Source organism: Hyla sarda, chromosome 1 (genome assembly GCF_029499605.1).
Source record: "Hyla sarda isolate aHylSar1 chromosome 1, aHylSar1.hap1, whole genome shotgun sequence".
NCBI lineage: Eukaryota > Metazoa > Chordata > Amphibia > Anura > Hylidae > Hyla > Hyla sarda.
The window spans coordinates 518,806,269-518,829,382 of record NC_079189.1 but is presented as its reverse complement, the minus strand read 5'-3'; the positions used below and the strand labels follow the sequence as shown (position 1 = coordinate 518,829,382).

The window sequence follows — 23,114 nt, the reverse complement described above, 5'->3', positions numbered from 1 at the left end:
TAAAAAGTACTGGAAGGATTAAGATTGTTTAATAGAAGTAATTTACAAATCTGTTGAACTTTCTGGCACCAGTTGATTTAAAAAAAAAAGATTTCCACGGTAGTACCCCTTTAATGACACTCCATTAAGCATTCTTAGGGTTTATTTATGCATATAAAGTCACAAAAAGGATTTTTCATCCAAAGGAAATTAAGATCAAAATGCTCCTTCAAAAAGTGTTTTACTACAGTAAATTTTTTTTGTTTTCAATCTTTTATGTGATATCAGTTTCTTACACTCAGTGTAAATTAAAATTAAATGTCAGATTATATGATATATGATATAATATATATAAATTATACAATACTAATTTGCCACATGAATAAATATAATAGTATACAGCCCCTAAAAAGTACTGGAAGGATTAAGATTTTTTTTTAATAGAAGTGATTTACAAATCTGTTTAACTTTCTGGCACCAGTTGATTTAAAAAAAAAAAAAAAAGTTTTCCACGGGAGTACCCCTTTAAGTGTCATATAGAGTCTATAGATGTCATGAACAGAGATTTCTATATTTACTTATTTTTTTGTATCAATTCCACCTATAACTATGTTCTTTTACAAAACACAACAAAAACAAGCCTTTAGAATTCATAAAACGTCTATTGATTTTAATGGTTTTTATTTCATTAAAAAACAAAATCTCATTAGCGGTGTATTCTGTTTTTTTGTTGTTGTTTTTTTTCCCCTTTCACAAGCGAATGGTTTCATTGCGGCTAACAATAAGCTGTTTGTATGAAACTATGTACCTGTAGATTGTGTGAAAAAAAAAAAAAAGAGAAAAAGTCAGGAAAGTTGCAGACAGCAAGGTCTATGAAACAATGCCTTGTCTTTCCGAGAGTGTTTATGATCAATGTGAAAACATATATCCTTGGGCTGAAATGCTTAGTGGCACCCAGAAGTCTGAAGAGCGTTGCTCTGGCCTGTGGTTTTTCAAGGTCACTTTATCATTGCTCGCATTCTCAAAGGGATCTCTGAATGAATAGGACTGGGTTACTCAGGCTCCTATTCCACGCCTATTCCTCTTCATTTTCCTTGGCAGGGCTGCGAGCCGGGCTATTTTTAGCAGGATGGCTTTCTATTTTTAGGTGACTACCAGTTAACAGACATTTATTAGGAAAAATAAAAGACAAACAAAAGAGGGAGGAGATAACACTTCCCTTTGCGCATTGTAAAAGCAAATTCTCTAAACCTGTAACTCCGGGCATTTCAGCTGCTTTCAATCTTGGAAAAATAAAGAGAATTTGGAGTTCAGGGATTTAAAAATAAACCTTCCCTCTGGCAAAGAGACCAAAATACAACAAGCTGTTACTATGTGAAACAGTGTCAGTGAAAACAAAGAGCATTCTTCTATGGCCAGATTGGAAGAAATGCTTCACTGCTACAACCATATGAGAAGATTACATGCAACGTTTTTTCCACAATGCCAGCCAAATGGGATTTTTCTGGAAAAAAAAGAAAAAAAGAAACGACACTTCTGCAATTGCAAACTGGAACCTCGGCTACCAAGAGAGGAGAAAGCGCTGCAAGGAGTTCAGGTTAACATATAAGGGAAGGTTTTTGACTTGTCATGAAACTATTTACCAGCAAATTCACACAAAGCTGAAAGGGGTATTCCAGGAAAAAAACTTTTTTATATATATCAGCTGGCTCCAGAAAGTTAAACAGATTTGTAAATTACTTCTATTAAAAATTCTTAATCCTTTCAGTACTTATGAGCTTCTGAAGTTAAAGGGTACCTTTCATCAAAATTTTTTTTGATATATTATACATTAATGTGTGCAGAATAACTTTCCAATAGCATGTTATTAAAAAATATGCTTCTTTCTATTTAATTTTCCACTTTGAAAAAATGACCACTAGGGGTCTCCCTACCAGTCCTTTTTTTTTTTTTATAGATTTCAGACTCATGCTGGAGTCCTAAATCTAAAACTGCAGCCGGGACACAGACAAACTCAGCACTGCTCCCTGCCAGGAGTTTGTCTGTGTCCTGGCTGCAGTCTGAGATTTAGGACTCCAGCATGAGTCTGAAATCTATAAAAAATCTATAGTGGACATTTTTTCAAAGTGGAAAATTAAATAGAAAGAAGCATATTTTTTAATAACATGCTATTGGAAAGTTATTCTGCACACATTAATCTATAATATATCAAAAGTTTTTTTGATGAAAGGTACCCTTTAAGGTTGTTCTTTTCTGTCTAAGTGCTCTCTGATGACACCTGTCTTGGGAAACGCCCAGTTTAGAAGAGGTTTGCTATGGGGATTTGCTTCTAAACTGGGCGTTTCCCAAGACAGGTGTCTTCAGAGAGGATTTAGACAGAAAAGAACAACCTTAACTTCAGAAGCTCATAAGTACTGAAAGAATTAAGATTTTTTTAATAGAAGTAATTTACAAATCTGTTTAACTTTCTGGAGCCAGTTGATATATATAAAAAAGTTTTTTGCTGGATAACCCCTTTAAAGGGGTACTCCGCTGCTCAGCATTTGGAACTCTGAAGGTTGGAGCCGGTGCCTGGAGCTTGTGACGTCATAGCCCCGCACCCTCATGACATCACGCCACGCCCCCTCAATGCAAGTCTATGGGCTGCACCGCTCTTCCTCTACACAAGTTTTGATAAATATCCCCTAATATGTACATCATATTATTCAAGTTGTTACTGTCTTCTTTAAATGGGTACTCCACCCCTAGACATCTTATCCCTTATCCAAAGGATAGGGGATAAGATGTCTGATCGCAGGGGTCCCGCCGCTGGGGGCCCGCGTAATATAGCATGCGGCACCCACCTGTTTCTTGTCCGGAAGCGCTGGAGGGTCTGGGTCCCGACCACGGGAACGGAAGTCTGCGACGTCACGACTCCGCCCCCGTGTGTCACGCCCCGTCCCCTCAATGCAAGTCTATGGGAGGGGGCGTGACGGCCGTCACGCCCCCTCCCATAGACTTGCATTGAGGGGACGGGGCGTGACGTCACACGGGGGCGGAGTCGAGACATCACAGACTTCCATTGCCGTGGTCGGGACCCAGACCCTCCAGCACTTCCGGACAAGAAACAGGTGGGTGCCGCATGCTATATTGCGCCCAGCGGCGGAACCCCCGCGATCAGACATCTTATCCCCTATCCTTTGGATAGGGGATAAGATGTCTAAGGGTGGAGTACCCCTCTGAGGCCTCTGTGACTACTCTAGTCAGCACCACACTTTACCACGCTTCTCTTTTTCACAATAGCATTTCTATATTGTTCACCTCTAAGGGGATTATACGGCGTGAATAGTTTGTGACGGAAAATGTGCGCTCGGTTCCGGTTGAGTGAGGTGCCGTACAATCGCTCAGAGAGATGAAACCACTTAACTAATATAATTACTGATACTTGGCTTTGGCAGCAGAAGAATAAATTGTCAACAAGCTGCTTGTACTCTACAGCTGTTATTCCATGTGCTGGGATTGAATGTAATCATTGTCACATTGAAATCACAAACAGAATTGTATTTCCTTATGTAACATAGTCCTGGGGCATTGAAATTACTCAGCATTACATTTCTAATTCCTAATAGAATTGTCTGTATGACAACCTTGTGATCAACGCTGCCGGAGCGGAGGCTTCGTATTCTCTGTAGATGTCTTACATGTCATATAGAATCATTTATATTCATAATGTTATTAGTGACAATGACATTTTCACCTGGGAAGGTGTTTTTAATGAATTGGACTAAGATGCAATATCAGGCACAAGCTATGGCCAATAGTGGCACTATATTTAAAGGGGTACTCCACTAGAAAACATTATTATTATTTTTTTTTTAAATTACTTTTATTTAAAGATCTTAACCCTTCCAGTACTTTTCAGCTGCTGCATGTTCTTTTCTTTTTAAAGGGGTACTCCACCCCTAGACATCTTATCCCCTATCCAAAGGATAGGGAATAAGATGTCTGATCGCGGGGGTCCTGCCGCTGGGGACCCCCGTAATATAGCATGCAGAACCCACCTGTATCTGCTTCCGGCAGCGCTGGAGGTTCTGGCTCCCGACCACGGGAACGGAAGATTGTGACGTCACGACTCCGCCCCGTGTGATGTCACGCCCCGCCCCCTCAATGCAAGTCTATGGGAGGGGGCGTGACAGCACATGACTGTGGCTTCTAAGGGGGTTAAGTGACTGCAACTAAAGTTATCTCTTATTCAAGTTGTTAGAATGGGGTGAAAGCTGTTTAATACAATCATAAGTGATGGTATAGTACGTGCACAGCTCCAGCAGCCATGATATCACTGTGACATTCTATTATTACATTAGCACATAATGCTACATCATGGGGCTAGAAGGGGGTTAAAGAGGACCCGTTGCCTCTCCTCATCTGTCTCTTCCAGTAAATTTTTGTATTTCTCGAAGCATTATTCAACACTCACATCCAGGTGTTTCCATACTTCTTGTCAAATGGGTGTGTCTCTACACATTCTGATTGGCCAAACTCATAGAGTGTAGGGACACGCCTAGTTGTCAATCTATTCATAAAGTAATCTAGTAGAATTCTAAGAAAATATGATTCTGTATTGTTATTTAAAGGGGTACTCCAGTGAAAAACTTTTTTTTTTTTTTACAATCAACTGGTGCCACAAAGTTTAACAGATTTGTAAATTACATCTAGTTAAAAATCTTAATCCTTCCAGTACTTATCAGCTGCTGTATGCTACACAGGAAGTTGTATTTCTTTCAGGAATTATTTTCAGTCTGACCATGTCAGGAACTGTCCAGAGTACTAGCAAATGCCCATAGCAAACCTATCCTGCTCTGGACAGTTCCTGATACAGACAGAGGTGTCAGCAGAGAGCACTGAAAATAATTCCAGAAAGAAATACAACTTCCTCTGTAGTATACAGCAGCTGATAAGTACTGGAAGGATTAAGATTTTTAAATAGAAGTCATTTACAAATCTGTTTAACTTTGTGGCACCAGTTGATTAAAAAAAAAATAATTCCACCAGAGTACCCCTTTAATAATGCGCACTAAAAGAGACATGTAAAGAATGCTACTATTCCATCTAGAGACAGCATACAGCATAGAGCGGGCAGTACCATAGCCGTCACTCTGGAGCTGATGAGCTCTTTACGTGTGGTCAGCAGTGGTCGCAGAGCATATCTGCTTTTACACGTCCTATAAAATGCATGCACAAGCTGCGTGCCGGCATCAGATTTCTGCTGAAAAGGTATCATGGGCTTTACAAATGCCAGTTTTATTCAGCCCTAAGGGTACGTTCCCACACGGCGTATTTTGCTGCGTATTTGCTGCGTATTTGGTGCTGCGTATTTTCCTACCCATTGACTTCAACATAGAAAATAAAATACGCAGCAGCAAATACGCAGCAAATACGCCGTGTGGGAATGTACCCATAAGCAGGATTAATCCGTCATGAAGAGGCAGGTATTTTGTGGAAAGACAAACTTCCCTTTGACTACGGCATGAATCCACTATAAACTGGTGACATAACTAAAACAGTATGTATGCAGCACCCAACATTACATTGACCAGCGGTAAAAGGTGTCTAGTTTGTCTTATTTATTTACCTTGGGTGTATTGCAATGTTAAAGCGCAATCAATGCGTTAATTCCTATTACTGAGATTACAGATTCCTTTCACAACTGTCACAGTCTTCTGCGCTGGCAGTCAAAGGTTTAATGAAAGGACAAATGTAAAATCCAAATTTTTCTGTGAATTCCACAGACTTATTGTGCATGTTAATTGATGTAGGGATTGAAAACATCATTAGCCGTCCAGCTAGTCATTACCTCCGCAACCTTTATAAATCTTTGACACTGCGGATTCTTTTTTCTTCAATACTATTCAAAACATCCCAACAGGTGATTTGACACAAGCCAGATCACCAGACCTCGCTACTTACTCTTAAGATTTGACAGCCTAATGCAAAATAAGACAATCAAGAAAATGGGATTGCCGGCTTGCTGTCAGGGGCGCACGTGGGTGATCAGCGTGGATTTGAATGGAATGTCACATGCCGCACACTGCATCAGTCGCCTGTGGACTAAGCTCTGTTTTATTATGTCCAGTACAACCTTCAATGCAGAAGACTCGAGTAATGTACTAGAGACTGTATTATACTACAGTGACCCCTCGACCTACGATGGCCCCGACATACGATCATTTCCACATGCGATGGCCTCTCAGAGGCCATCGCATGTTGAAGGCAGCATCAACATACGATGCTTTTGTATGTCGGGGCCATCGCATAAACGGCTATCCGGCAGCGCAGATTGCTTCAGCTGCCGCCGGATAGCCGTTTACGGTGCCCCGTGCCCTGTGCTGACGATCCCTTACCTGTCCTCGGGCTCCGGTGCGTCCTCTTCGGGATCCAATGCATCGTCGCACTCTCCATCGACGTCCTCACGTCGCTGCGCACACCGTCCCGTCATCCAATAGGAACGGCGTGCGTAGCGATGTGATGGCGGCGACGGAAAGCGCGGATGCCGGGGAAGCAGAGGCCCTGCCGGAGCATCGGGGGACACCCCAGGGATGCGGCGACAGCGATGGACAGCGACATCCCAGGCAGCGGTGACAGTCCGGAGCGGCGGGGACAGATGAGTACAACTTCCTCTAACAGTGGTCTACAACCTGCGGACCTCCAGATGTTGCAAAACTACAACACCCAGCATGCCCGGACAGCCAACGACTGTAGTTTTGCAACATCTGGAGGTCTGCAGGTTGTAGACCACTGTCCTATACTTTACATTGCACGGATCCCTCAACATGCGATGGTTTCAACAAACGATGGTCCGTTTGGAACGGATTACCATCGTATGTTGAGGGACCACTGTATTACTGTGCAGCAATGTGGTATAGTTATTAGCACTAATCATGCCAAATACATTTAAAGGGGTACTCCGCCCTTACACATCTTGGATAGGGGATAAGATGTCTGGTCCCGCTGCTGAGGACCCCCTGTGATCTCAGCTGTGTCACCCCAGACATCCGGTGCACGGAGCCAACTTCGCTCCGTGCTGCATGACTGGCGATGCGGGGCGGAGGCTAGTGACGTCACGGCCATGCCATCCCAATGCAAGCTTATGGGAGGGGGCGTGACGGCTGTCACGCGCACTCCCACAGACTTGCATTGAAGGGATGTGGCCGTGAAATCAAAAGCAGGGCACTTGCAGCACCTAAATGAACGCCAAGGGCAGCAGGGAGATCGATCGTATCCCCTATTTTTTGGATAAGGTATAAGCTGTCTAGGGGTGGAGTACCCCTTTAAATAAGGACAAATTTTCAAGACGTTAATGCAATTGTGTGGGGTTCCTTAAGGCTCCTCTTTGTTTGCTTTATATACTTCCAATACTAAGGAATTAATTCTATACGCCTTAGGTAAATATCACTTTCAGAGCTCCATAAGGGATAAGGAGTGATGGTAACTTAAAAAGGATATACTGTACTGAATCATTTATTGTTTAACATTTTTAACATTATTCTAGCAATGAAGATGTCTTAAAGGGGTACTCCGGTGCTTAGACATCTTATCCCCTATCCAAAGGATAGGGGATAAGATGCCTGATCGCGGAAGTCCCGCCACTGGGGACCCCCGTGATCTTGCACATGGCACCCAGTTTGTAATCAGTCCCCGGAGCGTGTTCGCTCCGGGTCTGATTACCGGCGACTACAGGGCAGGCGGCGTGTGACGTTTCGCCTCCGCCCCTCAATGCAAGTCTATGGGAGGGGGCGTGACAGCTATCACGCCCCCTCCCGTAGGATAGGGGATAAGATGTCTAAGCACTGGAGTACCCCTTTAAAGGGTTTTTCGATCTGCTGTTTGCTAGAGCAGTAGTGCTTGCATGCACAGGAAAAAAGAGCATGAAGCAGACAGTGCCACACATTGTGTAGTGGCCATGCTGGGATAATGCAACTTAGCTCTCATTAAAGTGAATGAGGGCTAAACTGTAGTAATTCAGACTAGCTAATGCAATGTATGGATCTGTCTGTTTCCATCTCTGTTTACTGTGGCCGGGCAGTGATGTGCAGCTGCGTTACTGGGCCAGAAATGCATTAAAGAGGTACTCCACTGGAAAACATTTTTTTTTAAACCAACTGGTGCCAAGAAGTTAAACAGATTTGTAAATTACTTCTATTAAAGAATCTTAATCCTTCCAACACTTATCAGCTGCTGTAAGATCCACAGGAAGTTCTTTTCTTTTTTAATTTATTTTCTGTCTGACCACAGTGCTCTCTGCTGACACCTCTGTCCATATCAGGAACTGTATTCCTTTAACCACAGGAAACTCCTGCTCAGCCAGTCACTATCTGGGGCAGCTCAACTCTGTTGCCTGTAATAGATTAAAGGGGTACTCCAGAGAATTTTTTTTTCAAATAAACTGGTGCCAGAAAGTTAAACAGATCAGCCGCTGTATGCCCCAGAGAGAGTGGTGGATGCATGTAATAGTCTTCCTGTAGAAGAAGTGTTATCTGCAAATACCAGTGAAGGAGTTAAAGTATGCATGGGATAGGCATAAGGGTAGGGACAAGGACTATATGGGCAAAATGGCTCTTATCTGCCAACACATTCTATGTTTCTATGAGTTCTTTCCAGTCTGACCACAGTGCTCTCTGCTGACACCTCTGTCCATGTCAGGGACTGACCAGAGCAGGAACAAATTCCCATAGTAAACCTCTCCTGCTCTGAACAGTTCCTGACATGGACAGAGGTGGCAGCAGAGAGCACTGTGGTCAGACTGGCAAAAAGTACACACAACTTTCTCTGTAGTATACAGCAGCTGATAAGGGAGGGATTAAGATTATTATTATATATACTTCATTTACTAATCTGTTATTATATAAACATAATTTACTAATCTAATTCTGGCACCATTTGATTTTAAGAGAACATAGAGATCACTGTTAAGTGCCAGAATGGCACATATATATATATATATATATATATATATATATATATATATATATATATGTGTGTGTGAATAAAAATGAAAAACCATTCAAGTGTTGTGATAAGTAAATAATATCAATCATTTTAAGCATTGGACCTAAAACATAGTAAATTTCAAGAAAAAAATAGCTGCCATCTAAAAAGTAAAAGGGGCCATCCATGTGCTCTGTATCTGTTTTGTATGAATAATAATCTCACATGTGCCCCAAATGATGTGCGTTGGACTTTACTGTACATCAGTGTATAGACTGCACATGGAGTAAATGTTTTCTTTTTTCTGGCTGGGTGGTCTCCAGAACACAGTATGAGCAAACCCAACACCGCCACGTACACATGTGCACAATGGATTGCTACAGAAGCCACAATATATGGAAACATTAGGAAGGCAGTTCACTACAGATTACATAGTAAAGGGGCTCTACTACTGTTTGGTATGGCTGCTATTGTTTGCTATAAGATTCAGACCGTGTGGCTGCTAAAGGGACTAAAACATTTTCTGTATCTTTTTATTAAGATGGTTCGAGGTCGACTGTAATTGCTGAAGGCTTCATTTGCTAGTGACAGGCAAATTGCATTCATCGTCAACTATAATCCAAATATCTGGCTCCTCACATACGAAAAAGTTCAAAATAATAAAGTGCACGTGCAGGGCAAGGGTGGTATTACAAGGGCAGATCACTGCCCCATACAAGTGCCCATCAAGTTGATTGGTTTTCTTCTACAGAGCATGTTACATGGCTTGACTATCATATGGGCAGAACGGCATGAACAATTGCTGAATTGTTGATCGTACATTCCCTATGACACAAGGAAGGAAATGTGGGCCAACTAATTTTTTTTTTTTTTATACTAAGGATAACTCCTGCTTAAAGGAGTTATCCAGTCTAAAAAAAACTTACCCCGACCGCCTGAACCCACACAATCTCCTGCCCGATGCCCTGGCATTCCAAATGAATGAAGTGTGTCGACCATGACGTGAATGGGTGGCCGACACGCACCCTCCATGCATCTCTATGGGAGAGCTGGAGATACTCGAACTCGCATCGAGATGAGAAGCAGGGCAGGAGATCGCCAAGAGGTCCCAGCAGTCAGACCCCGTGAGATCTGACACTGCAGATAGGGGATAATTTTTTTTTAGACTGGTATACTCCTTTATAAAATGCGTCCAGTTGACTTACCATTGTTTGTTTATTTGTTGGCTGATCACTTGGCCTGTTACAAAGGGGGATATTGGCCTATTTGCCTTGTGTAATATGGCCCTTAGTGCATGTTTGAAATATTTTTACCAAAAAGGAGACAAACTTGAACAAGTGTAGCTACGGTACATGGCAGCCATGTTTCTCGTTGCTTCAATGGGACCATATTGCTTACATGGTCTCTTAATTCCACATGAATGTATTAGTGGACATATTGTAGTATGGTCAGCTGCAGAACAGCAAGAAATACACACGAATATTACCGGCAGGACAAAACATATATACATATATAGTGGGGTATTTATCAAGCCTCCACCCCAGCGCACAGGCTTCGCTGCTAGTGTATAGACTTACTGGATTTCAACAGCAGTTTAAGCTGGTTTGCCAGCCTAAACTGCCATAAATCTGGCAAACAGGGGCACAGCCTGAATCCACGCCCCCTTTTCACCAAGCCACGCCCATTCAGTGAGCTGGATCAAAATTGGCACAAAATCGCATAACAACAGTGCAGTTTTTGCTACTTTACAAAATAATCGCAATGATACATACCCCCCATAGACTTACCTCTACAATGTCTGAATTTGTTCGACTTTCATGCGGCTCGTTGTATTCTGTATATTTCAACAAAACCTTATCCATATCCGTGCTGGCGTACTGGAAGAGTTTGTTAGTGCTGTTGAAGATGATAAGAGCTATCTCACAGTCGCATAATACACTCAACTCGTAGGCCTTCTTCATTAACCCAAACTTTCTCTTCGTAAATGTCACCTGGAAATAATGAAAAATAAATAAATAAAAAATAAGATTATTAAAGCTAAGACTCCATTAATGAGGACATTAGCATATTACACTTTCTCATGAGAGAGTAGCTGTCATCACCACGTGTTTTCATGTGAACAGAGAATAAATCAATATTCAGGTTATAAGCTCCATGTATCTCTCATACGGATCATTTTCTCATGACTTCTATCTTCTCTAGGGAGAACCTATACCAGCGTTTCCCAACCAGTCTGCCTCCAGGTGTTGCAACACTACAACTCCCAGCATGTCCGGACAGCCGAAGGCTGTCCGGGCATGCTGGGAGTTGTAGTGTGGCAAAAGCTGGAGGCACAATGGTTGGGAAACACTGACCTATACTTTACATAAAACCTTAAAGAGTACATCTCATGATCTTGTTAAATTTTATAATCCTCCCAGGTCACTGCCCCCATCATGATAAACCACCCCCTGCCTTTATTTTTATTATTTGTTAGTTTTCTACCTTGATATTGCTCTGTATTTTCTGCTCAGTCTCAATCAGATTCACAGACTGGGAAGGGGCGTTCCCCATCAGGCATGACATCATCTGAAGCCATACAGGGGAGAACTTCCTCCCTCACTCTGCTACACACAGCCCAGAGCAGTTCAGTGTGTGAGATGAGCTATGATTGGCTGAGGCTGCACATAACCTCCTCAGCACTCAAGACTGCATTTCCTGATTTTGGACTTCTGCCAGGAGTCCAAAGTCTGTGCAAGAGATAAGGGGAAATGTGCTCTTGACAAGTAGGGAGACACCTAGTGGCAGCTTTTTTAAACACACATAAAACATAGAAAACGTCATATTGTTAAAACAAAGTATGTTAGAAAGATTTTTTTATTTACCATAGGGAGTGCAATAGCAAACATTTGTTTTAATGAGAGTGGCCCATATATCTGACCTTAAAAAATCTGCCCCTAATATTACACTGAAAACAGTACATAACTAGGGTTTCGTACTGCACCCTGGTCATAAAGTTGGTGCTCAGTGACTGGGTTGGCGTGCCCCACTTATAGAAGTAAACAAAAATAATGGCACTTTTCTGTATTTTCAATACAGAGTATCTTTAGTTGTTGGTATGCAACAACTTGGATGTCAAACATTTAGTAACACACATAGTATTTAGGTATTTGCCACTATGATCATGTGGGTATGACGTTTTAGCCCTCCCAGGCCTTGATCACTGTGCCTCATCTGCGACTGTAGTGGTATGGTAAGGACAACAGAGGAAAATGCCAGCCCTGGCAATCCTTATAGCAGCCATAGGAAGGGGATGGAGTCAACAGTGGCACCTCCATATGCCATGAGATAGTTCATTGCAATGTGTCCTTTTCTATATCTTTGTTATACAGATTTTATTTAATCTCTAATTATTTTCCTTAAAGCATACCTGTTATTTTAGATGACTTTTCAGGATAGGCTGACCTGGATAGGCAGAATAGGCTGTGTGTCTACATGAGGAGCAGCACTATCTCTGGCCATTAAGCAGCAGTATCTCTGATAACCATCATATCAGCCATGATAATCCAAAAATCACTCATGATTACCCAAACTTTAGACAAGATACCCCCAAGATTAGTCATGATAACCCAAGCTTCAGTCATGATACCCCCAGATCAGTCATGATAACCCAAGCTTCAGTCATGATACCCCAGATCAGTCATGATAACCCAAGCTTCAGTCATGATACCCTCAATTCAGTCATGATAATCCAAGCTTCAGTCATGATACCCCCAGATCAGTCATGATAACCCAAACTTCACTCATGATACCCCCAGATCAGTCATAATAACTCAAGCTTTAGTCATGATACCCCCAGATCAGTCATGATAACCCAAGCTTTAGTCATGATACCCCCAGATCAGTCATGATAACCCAAACTTCAGTCATGATTCCCCCCAGATCAGTTTTGATAACCCAAACGTCAGTCATAATATCCCCAAGATCAGTCCCGCTTGTGTCAAGCCTTTTTCGGATTTCACCTCTTAAATTATTGCTGTACACTATGGTGGTTTTAGCTAAGGACACCTCCAGCATGGATACCATTGGGATTACAGATTACTACAGAACAAATTCCCTTATTTTGACAGAAAATGTATCAAATTAATTAACACACTGTCAATATGATGGACTACCAACACTTACACCCATCTGGGGCATGACAGGACAGGCAATTGCTTTTTTACACTTTAAATAGTCATGCTAAATCAGTATTACAGTCTGACACATTACTGTGGAGTTAAAGGGGTGTTGTACCGAAAAGAAGCTTTTCTGTTAAGTGTGTTATGGACAAGTGTTGTAAATGTATTTAACAAATAAAAAATAAAATACTACTAGGAAAAATAGACAGCTTTACACGCACTATTGGGGAGATTTATCTAAAAACTGTGAAGGGAAAAAAGTGACCAATTGCCCATAGCAACCAATCAGGTCGCTTCTTTCGTTTTCCAGAAGCCTTTTTAAAAATGAAAGAAGCGATCTGATTGGTTGTTATGGGCAACTCGGCAACTTTTACTCTGCACAGGTTTTGATGAATCTCCCCATATATGCACTAAATATATCCCCGGTTATTGTAGGCAAACTATGCAGGTGCCAAAGGCAGCTCAACATAGGTGCCCAGGTGGAAAACACTCAATTTATAAACTTTTTTTTTTTAAATATTTTTCTCCTATTAATGTAATTTGCGCCCAAAAAAATGTATGGCAGGCAATGATAAATCTACCCTATCATGAATTATAAATATATATATATATTATATATATATATTTTTTTTTTTACTGGTGTTGGTTACCGGTATATTTTATACAGCATTTATTGTGCAGTTAAAATAGCATAGTTTTGGCAGTTGCAGTGGAAGCACAGCTTTCAGCTCCCAGCATGGTGTATGTGATTCTACGCTTTGTAAATTATGTACATGTACTTATTTTTGTGTAATTTTATGTTTTATTTTAATCATTTTCATCAATGATAAAAAATACAGTGGGAATATTCAAAGACTTGTGTTATTAGGGCTCCTAATTTTGCACCTCATAGAGTGTTCATTTTCAGAAGTGAGTTTGGTCTTTTGAAAATTTGGGGCAAAAAGCACAAATAGCACATCATTTAATACCGTGTATACTTGGTATTAACTGCGATACTTTGAGCGCCAGTAAGTGGTGCAAAACCTTTGGAAGTAGGGTTAATAGCATAAAAAGCCTAACCACGCCCTAACCAAGACCTTGGCTAACGGCGCTAAGATCGCACTAAATATCTAAATAAGTGGTAGTAATGGTGTGCGCCACATTTTAAGCAAATGTTGCGCAGCTAATGCAAAAATAGTGGCACTAAATTCTTTAAATATCTCCCCCCCCCCCAAAGTGTTCTGTACGTTCATAGAATATATACACTAAACTATAGATATAATTCAGTTTACAACCCACAACAAAGTCTATGAGGATTTTAACTTTAAATAAATGTATTGACGCTTTAAAATAAGGTAACAATTTACAATACCGAAGACACGATTTTTCCTCCCCATTAACATGCAATAGTCGTGTAATTACAACACAGTAATTGATGTATTAATATCAGCTATGAGCCAACATTCTGTTGTCAGAGAGTAGAAAATACTGTGTACTGTATCGCAACACTTAGGGAAAAGGAAAAAAAAAGCAGGCATACTGTAGAGATCAGATGCTGTATCCGAATCTATGAGTGACATTCAATCCATAATGATATCACTGACTTGCTTCGGTGCCAGGAAAGCCAACATGTTCTTCTGGTACACAACAGATCCTTAAATATGTATAATATTTATTGGAAGGAGTCCTAAACTAAGAATATCTCTCTATTTGAATTTTGTGTTCAGAACACGTTGTTATGGTGATTGGTTAGTGGCATGGCTGTGAGGGTACAGACGTGCACAAGGTGTTCTCGTAATAGCCAGAAAATTGGAATATAATTGCCGGTTTAGGATAAAACACAGGATGGCAGTTTTAAAAGGAATATTAAAATTTAGAATAGAAAGTTTTCTTTTAAATCCTTTTTTTTATTTTCTTCTTTAAATTTGAATCCCTTATAGCTATAAATCTGGGATCCCTGTTTAGAATGGACAAGTGGTAAGGCTTCGGGATGTATTCTCGGGAGCGTGTTTTAACAGTCCCATCCTTTGGCAGCTCACTAGATAAGGTATTTAGCATATGTTTAGACAGTTACAAAATGTCATCTTCCAAATTTTACAATTTAAACCGTGTTTTATATGGTTACATTCCAGTTGTAATCTGAAACCTACTGCCACCCCAGCCGACGATTGAATGCCAGCTGGTAATGCCATAGGATTATGTAAGCCCTTTAAACCCAGTCAGCAGGTCTGTAACCACTCAAAGAGCGACTCCCACATGCCTTCGCTCTGTGCGTTTATCCTTCCCAGCTTAAGGAGCTTTCATGCTTATTACTAATACTACAAACAAAATATTTTGTGAGAAATACATCACAATTGGCACAATTTGCACATAAATATGAAAACTCAATAGGAGATGAAGCTGCACGCAAGGATTCACATTTTTGTGGAAATGTCAGATACAGTGAGCAACGCTGCTGTCCTTTTAGGAAAGACAAGACGAAGGAAACCTAAGTGACACGTGAACTATTACACATCTGCTGATTCAAGCAATTCAAAACTATTGCAGAACATTTCCATGGACAGCATATGTTATTTTATGTAAATGAATCACTATTTCTATATCCTGCAAGATACTTTTCTTCTTAGCAGTGCCTTTATACTGTCCTACTAGTTGTTTATTTTTCATGCATACAGAAGTGGAGCTTTGTTCACTGCATACTGTAGCCTTAAAATCCAAATAATACCATATTTTTTGCCGTATAAGACGCACTTTTTCTTCCCCAAAACTGGGGGGAAAATGTTGGTGCGTCTTATACGGCGAATACATACACCTATCGTGGCGGTGCCTGCGGCCATCAACAGCCGGGACCCGCAGCTAATACAGGACATCACTGATCGCGGTGATGCCCTGTATTAACCCTTCAGACGCGGCGATCAAAGCTGACCGCCGCGTCTGAAGGGAAAGTGACACTAACCCGACTGCTCAGACGGGATGTTCTGGACCGCCGCGGTGAAATCGCCCGAACAGCTTACAGGACACCTGGAGGGACCTTACCTGCCTCCTCGGTGTCTGCTCAGTGCCTGGATCCCCTGCATGGCCGGCGCTCTCCTTCATCGTCATCACGTCGTTGTGCACGCTGTCCCGTCATCCACTAGGAGCGGCGTGCGTAGCTACGTGATGACGGCGATGGAGAGCGTGGATCCCGGGGAAGAAGACGTCTAGAGCGTCGGGGACACCACGGGGATGCGGCGACAGCGATGGAGCGACATCCAGGGCAGCGGTGACGGGTCCAGAGCGGCGGGGACACGTGAGTATTACCTCCTATCCAGTGGTCTCCAGATGTTGTAAAACTACAACTCCTAGCATGCTGGGAGTTGTAGTTTTGCAACATCTGGAGGTCTGCAGTTTGAAGATCACTGTTGGGTTCAGAATCTTTTTTTTCTAGATTTTGCACCTTTAAAATTGGGTGCGTCCTATATGTCGGTGCGTCCTCTAGGGCGAAAATTATTTTAATTCAATAATAAACATCAGGTTCCCTTCTGAACTACATTTTACAGTTTATATAAAGACGTAATGTACACAATAAATAGTATTCATCTACTTCTGCACTTAATCGACAGACTCACCCATACTGCACTCCTCTGCACTGCATTCTGGGAGTCTTTTTCTATATCAGATAACTATAGAATATATAGTAAAATTACTAGTAAAATGTAGATGGATGGAGGAGGACCATGAGCTTAAGGATTCCAGATCCGTGTGGGTGCTCAGGTCCAGGACTAGACCATGGTCCCTTAAAGCAATATCCAAATTCAGGCAGATGCGGCACTCCAAAATAAGGTGAAAAGTAGGTGTTCATTCACACATCTGTGAGAATTAACACCTACAATTAACACCTACTTTTCCCCTTAGTTTGGAGTGCTGCTTCTGCCTGAATTTGGATAGGAAAATTACTATATCTTCTTGAATGCAAATCATCTGCCAAGTTTTGTACTCAAAGAAAAGTAGGTAGTGGTAAAGAAGTATACATAGAAAACTTGGTGTCCTTTTGCCTAGATGAAAATTGTAACGGCAAATCCTGGTCCTCATTCTATTTTCATGACTCTAGTACATTTGCCATTTTTGTTTACTGAGTTATCAAAGGATTCTATATCCCTCTGCAAGTCCTTACCGCTGAAAAGGGGCACCCTATTAAAAAGGGTCACCCTACCTACAGGATAACCATAGAAGCTGAAAATCCAGTTGTAGTTTTATAGAAATAAGGGAGAGAGTGTTAGCTCAGAGGGCCCTCGGTATATCTCTATTTCTGTGTACAATGAACAGCTTGAGTGGTGCATTGTTGCCTATTTTGTTACCATAAAGTGGTCTATGTGAGGTTAACATTGATCTGGGAAGATAAAGATGAAATGAGTAAAGTACTGTTACAACAACTGCGTTGCAAGTTGAAATTAACTTTAAATAGGCACTGTCAGATTCTAAAACTTTTTATATGTTGTACATCTTGGCAAAACATTAAAGGGTTACTCTGGTGGAAAACAATTTTTCTATATCAACTGGCTCCATAAAGTTAAACAGATTTGTAAATAACTTCTATTAAAAAATCTAAAAGGGGTACTCCGCTGCTCAGCATTTGGAACAAAATGTTCCAAACGTTTAGAGCCAGGAGCTCGTGACATCATAGCCCCACCCCCTCATGATGTCACGCCCTGCTCCCTCAATGCAAGTCTATGGGAGGAGGCGTAACAGCCGTCACGCCCCCTCCCATAGACTTGCATTGAGGGGGTGGGGCGTGACATCATGAGGGTGTGGGGCTATGATGTCACAAGCTCCCGGTGCCGGCTCTAAGCATTCGGAACATTTTGTCCAAATGCTGAGCAGGGGAGTACCCCTTTTATCCTTCCAGTATTTATCAACATATTAAAAAAAAGTTATGCCTAAAATCTTGAAAACTAATAAAGTAATACATATTGTAAAGATTTAAGAAGGTCAAGTGGCACAACTAAGGCCAAACTCCTTTATAAACACAAATACAATTTCACCTTAATGAAAGTTTTGTATCTTTGCTGTAGAATACAGAAATACGCACTGGAGACACTATGAAGTCAACAAAACTAAGCAATTCATGGAAATAGGTAAACAATGCTGGGTTTAACTTTTCACATCCACAAATAGATCTGCTCTTTATTATACACACGTTTTTCTTTTCTATATTTAGTTTCTTTTTAAGGAAGAAAAGTTGCTCCATGTTACAATAGAGCCAAATAGTATTGTTTATGTGTGAAGCTAAAAATAGGTTAAATATCGTTCTGGTGGCTTCACTTGCCCATTCTCCCCCTCAGCAAAAAACATCATTATCTTCTCTTCCTGGTGTATTGTTCTGTAAGACGTGAACTTTTAATATTTGGTTGAGCTCTGGCTTCATTTTAATGAACTTGAGTCAAAACAAATGTGATATGTTACGTCACACTGGTATTGTTGGTGAAGGATGACCGGAGCTTCAGATTTGCACCAATGCAAAATTAGGGCAAGGCAAACAACGTCATCGCTTTCAATGTGGCATATCAAAGAAAGGTTTTTTTTGTTTTGTTTTTAACTTTTTTTGTTAACTTGATTACGGCTGCATGATAACCAGTTAAAGAATGATTGCTCTCTCAGAATGGCCCCTATGCCCTAGAAAGCAATAGTTAAACAATTCGATGTATATTCAGGGTTCCCCTTTGATGGTGCATTTACCCATTTAGCAGTTCATGGACTAACAAAAAAAGTTAAACCTCCCTCACAAAGTACCTGTTTCTGGCACGTATACTGGGAGATTATGGGGGGAAAGAACTACTAACTGGGTAGAAGTCCCATTGAGGCTACAAGCTTACTGCAGTGAAATCTCTTATCCAGAGTTCAGAATGTTTTTCAGGAAGCTTCTTTTCCTTAGGATACCTGTTCAATCCTAGATGCCATTAAAAATGTGAAGAAATAGTTTTGGGGAACAAAATATAATATTTTCCATGCTTTTGCATAGCTCCTTGCAGGGAACACATGGATGGAAAATTTCTCCGCAGGCGCTTTAAAGAAAGGTGGAGACAAATAAAATAAAAAATAAAAAATAAAATAGTGTAGGTTGTACTGTGGTTACCGGAGAAATGCAGATCCTTAGTATCTCATATGGAATTTTCCGTCACAACTTAACAAGCTCACTGAAAGGCTATGAGAGCTAACCAGATAGATAGATAGATACTGATTGTTTTAACATAGAACTATAGTAAGTAATGGGACGGATTAAGGATAAATAGAATAAATAGGTGGATAGGAGATATATTAGATAGATAAATAGTAGACAGATAGATAGATAGATAGATATATTAAAATCTCTGTATATGTATCTATACAGACATGTCTAATATGTGTATTGACTTAGTTAGCTGTGGTATACTCTTATTTAACTAGCAGAACAGTAACACTCTGCCCCCAGTAACATTAGGGAACTGGGTTAATAATGTGGTCTATCATGTACTTTAATGAATTTCTTTTACATTACCTGTACACTTGACCAAATAGCACATCAACACTCTGGCCGAAAATGTGTCTACCAGATTTCATTATGCTGAAATGTGTCTAACCTTAAGGTCAATAAAAAGCTAATTCTCTAATGAGAAAATGGTCAGGAAGCACATTTGTCTCCATTTCCTGTCAAAACAGGAAAAGAGTAACTTCTTCCTCTCAACAATGACTTCACTTATACTTCCCACCTTCAACATCTTTCCCCCAGGGTCATGATAATCATTCCTTGACTAAAGACAAAAAGGTAGCAGCTGGTTCAGTTCAATACATATTACCGACAGTCATTCACGTGGATGCACTCTACAAAGGTACACACACATGTGCAACACATTCAGATCTACACTACCAGCCCCAGGCATTGGCTACTGCAAATAGGGCAATCCATGAGTAGTCCCATTGAGTCTACGGCACACTACACAACACTTACATTAACATTTTAATAGGTGATGTTGTTGTTCAACTGCACCCAACGTGCATAGGTTAAAGGTAAACCATTTAATTTCTGGTTCTGCTACATAATCTGACCACTGACCAAAATACTACATGTGAAGCAAGCTTCTATTATAGGTAAATAAAATGAAATCGTACCAGTTAATGAAAGCCCTTAAAATAAAATAGACTACCACTTGAAGTTATAGTAAATTTACTAAATTGTTAATATTTACAATAATTCTTATCATGTTGTAAACAATATAAGATTCTGTAAAAAAAATATCCCTTACTGTACTCTTAAACCATTACAGTCACCCATGTACCCATGTAACAGTCCTAATTTGTAGACTAATATTCAAAGTATTTGTCTGAATATGTATCCAACTCACAGTACGCCGAACATATCAAAATTTGGATTCCGTACAATATAAAATTATGTATATAGTTATTATAGTATTGTTTTAGTAGATATATACACTATGCCAGGATAGAAAAAGCGATGTCACCCGAATATTATAGCAATGGATAACAAGATCAGTTAGGTAATGCAAAGTAGACAGGGAAGAGGTATTTATATGATGTTCCTTGTACATGTCATAATATGTCATATGGTAAGCACAAGATGCTGCTAAGCAACACTCATGTTGTTAGGAAAGATGGTATATAGCAGTAAGATGGGGGAGGGTGCCGCAGTGTTGGTCTAGTCTATTGTGGGGATGAAGCTATCATATCAGCCCAAAGATTACATTTCTTATCTTTTTTACATTACTGTAAATGTATCATCGTTTTTACATTAGACTTTTAATAGGGTATATTGTTGTTCAACTCCACCCAAAGAGCATATGTTAAGCCAAGACTCACTAAGGCTTGGTTCATACATAGCATTTTGGTCATAAATTTTATCGGAATTTCATAAATATTTTTAGCCAAAACCAGGTGTGGGTGTAAAACACAGAAAGATGGGCAAAGCTTTCCATTATAGGTTTTCTCTGTGTCAGCTCCACTCCTGGCTTTGGCTACAAATACTTATTAAAATACTGAATAAAGTACTGACCAAAACACTACCTGTAAAGAAAGCCTAAATAGTGATTTTATAGGTAAACAGAGGGAAATTACAAGGAAATGAAAGCCTTTAGAATAAAATGAACTACCACTTGAGGTCATAGTAATTCCACTAAATTGTAAATGTTTATAATCATTCTTATTATATTGTAAACATTTATAAGATGCTGTATAAAGTATTACCCACTGTTAACCCATTAGTATCATCCATATAACAGTACTGATTTGTAGACATAATTGCCTGAATATGTATCCACTTCATAATCTACAGAACATTTTAAAAATTCTAATTCTGTACAATTAAAAAAATAAATCATGTATATAATGATTATCTCCTATTTTAGTTGATATACACAGTACACTATGCAAGGTTAGGAAAAGCCATGTCACTTAGATATTATAGCAATGGATAATAAGATCAGCTAGGTAATGCAAAGTTGACAGGGAAGATGTATTTATATGATGTACCTTGCTTCTTGTAGATGTCATAAGATGTCATATGGTAAGAACATGATGCTGCTAAGCAACACTATTGTTGATAGCAAAGATACAGCAACAAAATGGGGGAGGGGAGGCGCAGTGTTGGTCTAGTCAATAATAGAGATGGTGGTCTCATATCAACCCAAATAAAAAAAATATGTTTCACTTTACTGTAAGTTAAGTTATTATCTAATTTTGTGTTTAATAAACCAACAAATAAACAAACAATTAAATAAATAAATTAATACAACAATAGTAGAAGTGGACTTGATTATTTGGTCAAGTTAGGAGTATTCTTAAAGGGGGATTCCAGTAAAAAAAACTTATATATACATATATATATATATATATATATATATATATATATCAACTGGCTTCAGAAAGTTAAACAGATTTGTAAATTACTTCTATTAAAAAATCTTAATCCTTTCAGTACTTATGAGCTCCTGAAGTTGTTCTTTTCTGTCTAAGTGCTCTCTGATGACACGTGTCTCGGGAACCACACAATTTAGAAGGGGTTTGCTATGGGGATTTGCTTCTAAACTGGGCGGTTCCCGAGACATGTGTCATCAGAAAGCACTTAGACAGAAAAGAACAACTCAACTTCAGAAGCTCATAAGTACTGAAAGGATTAAGATTTTTAAATAGAAATAATTTACAAATCTGTTTAACTTTCTGGAGCCAGTTGATATATAAAAAACTGTTTTTTCCTGGATAACCACTTTAAAGACCTGCCTATACCTGGCCATGATCATATACTGGAAGACAAATACTAAATCTAAACACCATATTAGAGGAGTCTATCTTATAAAGAGATGGCATTTCACTAGAATATTCCATCGCTTTATGATTAGTGGGGATCTAACCTTTGGAACCACCACTGATCCTAAGAATTGAGGGTCCACCAAGTTGGCGTAATGCTGCATATTCGTCTAGGTTGTCCTTGTACAATGGTGATCCTGGATACCTTATTCTCTTGAATACTGCCTACACAATACTATACACAATAATACACTACACAATACTACCGGTATATCAGCACTGCAGTCCCTATATTACAAGAATCATCGGGGGCTCAGATTACCATTGATCAATAGTGATAAGCTATCACTTTACAAGATGGGAATATCCCTTTAAAGATTTGCCGTAGCTGTGATATAAAATTAAGAACGATGGAATGTGTCATTTTCTGTTAACCCATATACCGTATATAACAAGACTTTCTGGAAAGTATCAAGACTGTATAAAATGAAATGGAAAAAAAATATTCTTTCCACTGACTTTTATTTTATGGCAAATCTGTAAGATAAAAAAATACTTTGAAGAGGGAAAAAGGACATGAGGTCCCTTTTCACTAGATTCTTTTGTCTTGAGATTTAAAACATTTTACGAAGGCTCTTATATTTCAAAATGTAGCAAATGCTAAATAAAGAACAAAAAATGCCGAGAAAATGTAGCCATGTTCTGAAGAGTGGAACATGTTACGGTGTTACTGGGGGTTGCTGGAAAGAAGGGTTCCGG

At 39.9% G+C, this 23,114-nt stretch overlaps 1 protein-coding gene across 14 annotated transcripts in view; it reads right to left on the bottom strand.

The window, feature by feature from the left end:
- The window catches only part of MEF2C (myocyte enhancer factor 2C), a 231,646-nt gene that overhangs the window by 88,798 nt on the left and 119,734 nt on the right, over positions 1-23,114 (bottom strand). For all 14 annotated transcript variants that reach the window (XM_056538436.1, XM_056538454.1, XM_056538421.1 and 11 more), the window contains exon 3: positions 10,731-10,934. In XM_056538436.1, coding sequence (XP_056394411.1) covers positions 10,731-10,934 — 204 coding nt within the window. The remainder of the gene's footprint in view (positions 1-10,730; positions 10,935-23,114) is intronic.